Source organism: Cariama cristata, unplaced genomic scaffold, assembly GCF_000690535.1.
Source record: "Cariama cristata isolate BGI_N322 unplaced genomic scaffold, ASM69053v1 scaffold19098, whole genome shotgun sequence".
In the NCBI taxonomy this organism is placed as follows: Eukaryota; Metazoa; Chordata; class Aves; order Cariamiformes; family Cariamidae; genus Cariama; species Cariama cristata.
The window spans coordinates 54,241-61,071 of NW_009633121.1; the positions used below are offsets into that span (position 1 = coordinate 54,241).

Consider the following 6,831-nt stretch of genomic DNA (forward strand, 5'->3'; position numbering starts at 1 on the left):
GCTCTTCCTTCTCTGACCTTGCTGTTTGCAGGGTTGTTGTTTCCCACTACTTATGAATGTTGGGATTCTGCGTCTAACTCCAAGACAGGTTTTATATGTTCAGAGAAATTCTTCTGCCTTGGAATCCTGAAGTTCCACTGTTAAAAGTCTAACTAGAGAGCAATCCTTGTGTGTAGCCAAAAAAACACACTTTCAGAAACATCAGCTCTACATAACAGTAAATTTATTCAAAGTAGTATAAACCATGTGCAACATAACACGTTAAGCCAGCCAGTGAGCTATGCAAAACTGCCATCAGATAGCAGATATATAGCAGATATATTAAATGCCAAGCATCCAACAGTCTCAGGTCACCACCACGGGAAACATATTGAGATCAGTATCAGTTTTTAACTAGATAGACAACCATACTCTCAGAAAGATCAGAGGCACAGGTGGCATTTCAAGCAGAACAAACTTTCTCTTAGCTGCATTCAATTTAGGACCATGATCATCTCCCTCCCCATTTTATCTTGCCTAGTGTCAGCTGATGGAAGATTTGCTGACAACCTACAACACTTGTCACCTCACAAGAAAAAGTTAAGACTGTGCAAAGATCATTTAAATACTAAGCATGGAATTCCTTGAAAACAAAGTCATTCAGTACAAAGCTGTTAAACCTAATTCCATTTTTTAAGAATAAGACTGTGAACTTTGAGAAAAACTACTTACTTTCATTTCTTAAGCCATAAAGATCTTTGTTTCCCCAAACCATTCTTCCCAAGGAGTCATACCAGATTAAACAAATGAATACAGATATCTGTAGTACCAAACAGACTTCATGTTTACCTCCTAAGATGTGAAATAATTGTCTAGTAAATCTAAATATGAGATAGCTTAAAGAATTCAACCCTTACTTTCCAGTATTTTCTGCATTATTATTATAATGTCCCAATACGTTTTCCAGCTATTTGTCACAATTCTGAATAAATCATCCCCTTCATTTTTATATGGCACTACTGCTTCCTAATAAGTATATTAGGATATCTGAGGTGTTTATCATGTTCCTTCATCTTTTTAATTTTATAAAAACTTGAATGATATTAGAGATACATGTTTCTAATGTAATTTTTCACTCCATTACTTTATATATTAATAAATATTCCAGAACAACCCAAGGAAAAATAAGACACACCCTCAAATAAACCTTTCATCCTCTATAAAGAGGTCTTTTTCCTGGCAGAGAAAGAATGGTAAAAGAGCTGCTTTCCTCCCACAAGACACTGTTTTTCCTCTGTCCATAAGAGACTAGAACCCCAGTACATAATCCCCAAAAGAGAAAATACACACGTACCAGATGATTGGAGGAAAAGCTTTCTAACAGTTTAGCTAAATATCCATAAGTAGAATGTAAAGAATAATAATTTACATGTGAATCTACTTAGCTGAAAATGGGTCTAAGCAAAGGATTAGAAAGCCCTAAGGATTCAATGACACAAGAAGCCTCGAGCCAGTTCAGAGCATGACCAAGGTCAGATGCCAAGATACAGAACTTGACACCTTTACAGCCAGAAGCTGCACTATCAAAGCAGTCAGGAAAAAAAAAAAAAAAAATGGTGTTGAATAACAGAGGTGACGAAAACCATTTAAGCAAGCCCAAGAATTTCAAGGTAACAAAAAAAATCTTGCCATCTTGAGGTAACTATCTGTTGTTATGGGTGGATATTTCAGTTTAATTAGTTTGGCTTCTCAGCAAGATCACTTCTGAGGTTTACAAGATATTTTCTTTGAAAAGTAAAGAAAAAAAAACCTGAAGTGTACCTTTTACTGCTTAAAGTTGTCATTACAATTTATTATTCTCTCAAACAACTTTGAGAGCACAATACAATAGCTTAATCTATAGATCAAATAGATTTTGATCAATAGTTCTTTCAAGACAGAACTAAGGAGGAAATATATCAATTAACACACTCATGTTACATTTTATGGACATTATTAATTTTTTTCTATGTTAATAACAACAGATAAAATCAACAGTGTAAAAGAAAAAAATGCTATTGTAGCTAAGCAGCATGTATTTCAGCCGATTCTCACACATTTCTGGATAAGAAAGCCATATAATTTCTTGACTTTTGTTCAAAGAAACAAGAGTCTTGTTTTGAGGTATAATGCTGCATGTTGACAGTACTGGTTCAGAGGTTAAGATGAGAAAAATGGACACCTTACAAGATGCAGAGATTTAGGCATGTTGCTAAGAATCTAAAAACTTGGCTCTGATTCTGATTCTACCAACCATATGTTTTGTTAACTAAGGCAAATCATTTACATTGTATCTTAGTTTCATTAGCTGTAAAGTGAAAAGTGGTACTTAAATTATGCCAGTGGGAAGATTTATAACAAATTTTACTCAAGAGTTCTGAATTAATCTTCATAACGCAATTCAGACCTCAAATTAGAAATAGCCTTGCATCCTATACTTTAAGGTCTACCTCTACTGTGTTACTACAAAACATCACAATTTCAAACAGCATTACTGATGTTACAGATACTATATCTATAAAAATGAACCAAAAATAGTAAGGTAAGGTGGGCATCCCAACCTAACACTCCTTCATGTCTTCAGTTGCTCCAGAAGTAAAGCCAATTTTAAAGGTGTGTCAAACATGGAAACAGGCTTTAACTGCTGAAAAATTCAGGCACATTACTATCAGACATTCTTGTAAATTGGAAAAAAATTAGTTTTAAGACTTTACATTTTAGATAAACATGAATTTAGTTTGCAGAACAAAGTCACTGGGGCATCAAATATTAAAGGTCCTCTGCAAGTAATGGAAATAGCAGATCTTAAATAGGTTACAAGAAATCTTCAACAGCATGAGACATAAGCTAAAACTTTCCCCATAAGACAGCTCAAATATATGCATGCAGGAACCCTAATGGAACAATATAACACCTTATTGCGTACTATCAGGCTCCTTTAACTGTAACACTTATATTCTGGTCATTAGCTCAGTACTTTCTGCCTTCTTACACAAAAGAAAAAAAAAGTGTCCTGAATTTTCTTTCAAAATGTAAACCCTTTGATGAAAAAGAATAATAAAGCTTCAATCACTAATCAGTGATAAAAGCCCACTATGCAGCAACCTATTACAACCAGAAAAAAAGAAAAGATACTGTACACTAGTATAACAATGCCCTGTTCCCTTTTCAAAGCAGTAATGTGCTTGTTTATCACAGCAGATGGGAGTACTACTCATGAAAATAAGCTTTAACCCAAATTTCCACATTTCTTAAATGTTTTTAAGTCTGACTAGTGGCATGCTTAGCTTTATAAGTGGCAAAAAATATTCTTAAAACATCAGTAAAGTAGTATTTCAAGTTCTCCCCCTTTCCCTTGAAAATATTGTGTTATACATATGATACAAGTCAAGGAACTTGCACAATATGAAGAGGACAAAACCATAACCAAGTTAAAGCAATCATTCCAAACCTATTCTAAGCAAACGTAAACAGTATATGCCACTCTGCCTTAGTACCAGCAGTATGTATTGCATGCTTTACAAATTACACTATCAGATAAATTGTAAAGAAATTAAATGGAACATTTTGAAGGTTCGATAGCAGAAATAACATTTTTTTAAAGCCATGAAAATGAACTTGACAGAACACTTCTTTCAACACTTCAAAGCAATTTTGTGCCAGATTTTCCTCTTCTGCTTTTGTTAAAGACAGATAAATAATATCTCAGAAATCATACTTAACTAAGGACTCAGGTATTTATTGACAGCTGTTTCAGCAAACCCAAATCCATTTGGAATAAGGCTAGGTCTTAGAAGTGTAATGGAAAATATATTTTTATATCTATGTACACACTTAAATATATATACACTCTTTATATATACAAAAATATATAAAAATTAAAAGCTTAATTTTAATCTATATAAAGATTAAAAAAATAATAAATCAAAAGCTTAAACTTTCTTGATCACTAGAAGACAACCAAACTAGCATATTACCTTTCTTTTCCCATTTAACGTTGATAGGAAGCTGAGCAGCTTGTCTTCCCTTTCTAAAAGCTGTCCAAAAAACGAAGTAGGAGATGCAATATTCCAGAAAAGTAAATGTTTCTCATGAGAGCTTCTCAGGAAAGGTTAGCTAATCCAAAATTTCCCTGCATAGGAACAAAACCTAGGTACCATTTTACCTAGTGTTTTGTCTATGCACAGTATTGACAAGAACATGATGAAATAATCATTAGAAAGAAAAACAGTTGAAGATTTCCTTTTTAGAATTCAATATATACTTTAAACTACCTTTAACTAAAAGAAAAGCCTAATAAGGTCATTGCACTAAAAGCTGGCTCATTTACCTTCAAATAAACTGAGGTCTCTTCGTAGCCTTGGTCCATAAAGCCCTTCTAAAATACTTTCAAAACCTGGAGACAAAAGAAACATTTAAAACGGTAAATCAAAAGTTTCTTAAGAGAAAGCAAATTTGAGAACACTGGCGATAAGCATTCTCAAATTGGGAGAGCAATTCCAAAAGTTGTTACATTTAACACACAAATATTTACTCCTTCCACTATTCAACAGAATTGGAAGATAAAAATAAAACAAGGCAACTGCCATCTGCACACAATCAGCCTATTAAGCCATGCCCCAACAACCTCATTAGACTTAAAATAACTACCACAGAATCTTAAAGGTGGGAGGATTAGCCTCATAGCTCTACACAAGTGAAGTAGTCTCTCTTTTACACTGAGAATTAGAAAGGGGGGGGGGGGGGGGGACCAAATTCAGAAAGTTCTCATTTATGATCACCTGGAATTACAGAATCTGAGTAGGCTAGTATTTCTAGAACTATAAAAAAGAAAGCTTATTTTGCTTCTGATACCATAGCAGTTCTCTCTACTCCTCCATATCTGTACAAAAACGTTTTAAAATTGAGGATTAGATAAATCCAATTATTTTCCAGATTTACCAGCTAGTCTGTTTAGGTATTTGGTAAAATTGCATACTGTAACAAGGGACAAGAGACAAAGTAAACCAAATGATAAAAAACCCAACCAAACAACAAAAAAAACAGAAGAGGAGATGCATGAAAAATGGTGAGAATTTACATCATCATCAATATAACAGAAGTTTTGCTCAGTATAGAAACAGTTTCCAAGTGCCTCCTCTTTTCCCCTTCCAAATAATAAGCTTATTTTCAACTAAGAGGATAATTCAAAAGCAGCATTTGAAGGTTCTCATTCTTCATACTCAAGACCTGTCCATATTAAAGATGTAGCTATTTCACAGTACTTTGCAAGACTATTTTATCACCACACCACATAAAAAATACCAATATCTTCAGGAAAACAACTAACGATCATCAAAGAACACTTCGAATCATAAAATTTGCTCATCAGCTGTGACGCCCTTTAAGACAACACAACATACTGCGCTCTCATCAAAAATGACATTTACTTTTTGGTTTAGATTGTATGTACTCTAGTATAAGGAAGAATAAATACATACCATATCTTAAGTAGCATGTTAAAGACATTAAAATCCTAGTGTAGACAAGGGAAGCTGTCTTAACACATAGGAACTGTTCAGCTTGACAGATCATGCTTTGTTAAAATTTGCCTTTCTGTTTTGTATTATTTTACAATTTTAATATATAGATTATATTTATATTACTAAATTACATTTATACTTGCTATAAATCTACAATTTGAGCTACAAATGTATTTCTAGTTTTCCACTTTTCTTTGTAATAAATATGATCCTACGCAAGAACACAAATTAAGTGACAAAACCAGTCCTCCCACAAATATATATACATACAATTTTTAAACACGATCTACAAAAATCAGAAAGCAAAAAACCCAAGGCCCAAGCATACACTAAAAGTTACCTTAAACCATTCATTATCCACTGACTCTTAGATTCAATGTAACATAAATTCATATTAACATTGTACAAATTCCCAGTTCTTCTGGATTCAGAGGGTTATGGACAAAAAAAGTGAGAGCAATGAAGAAGTTTGAAGTTACAACAGCAGTTCCCCAAACACAACAGTCTGAAAATATAAAACACACCATGTGTATTATTATGATCATTGTTATAAACTGCAAGCCACTTCAGCTCAGCAGCTAGCCAATACTTCGGGTTTTGCAAGTTATTGTTGCTAGGCAAAGACATGAATGGAGTGAATTATCTCTTGGAGACAGTTGTACTTATTCCAAAAGAACAAACGCTAACTCCCATTTCTTAGCACTTTGCAAATACCATTCCAGTCAGCACCCAAAACCTCCTTGATTTCTGGATACCTCCTCCCTCACCCCAGGTGTGAAGGGTGTTACTTGTTTCTGCCTTTACTTTTGTACTTACACATATCTGCTTGCCCTACTGCCTGCTCCTGCCTATGCAAAGACATAAGCACAGAAAAATCGCCTCTGTGAAACAGCAGTTTGTTAAGGAAGAATGCAATTTCCAAACAGACTTCCACACAGCTTGTCTTAAAGATGGCAATTAGCACACTGTTGTTTGTTTGTTTTTCCTGAGCAAAGGACACACCAATCCACTTCTCTACTAGTTCAAACTTAGTGCCATCTCACCCATCCAAAGTGATGCTTCTCTTACAAGTCCTCCCAGAACTTCCCCATGGAGACAGAATTTAGACTTACTACTCAATGTCATCATTTGCTTCCTCACCTTTGGATACTGGATCCTTTCTTTTAAAACAAAGTTTACTTGTAAAACCTAACAACATACAAAGAACCTTTTTCCAGCCCTTATTCTAAAGTTTTGCCAGAAAAGATGTGCACTACCTCCACTTTGTGCACTTTTCTACAAAGTTCTGCTG

At 34.2% G+C, this 6,831-nt stretch overlaps 1 protein-coding gene across 1 annotated transcript in view; it reads right to left on the minus strand.

The window, feature by feature from the left end:
- The window catches only part of LCORL (ligand dependent nuclear receptor corepressor-like), a 29,221-nt gene extending 24,788 nt beyond the window's left edge, over nt 1-4,433 (minus strand). Inside the window, exon 1 of the mRNA XM_009706644.1 lies at nt 4,349-4,433. Coding sequence (XP_009704946.1) covers nt 4,349-4,433 — 85 coding nt within the window. The remainder of the gene's footprint in view (nt 1-4,348) is intronic.
- Between the last annotated feature and the right edge of the window lie 2,398 nt (nt 4,434-6,831).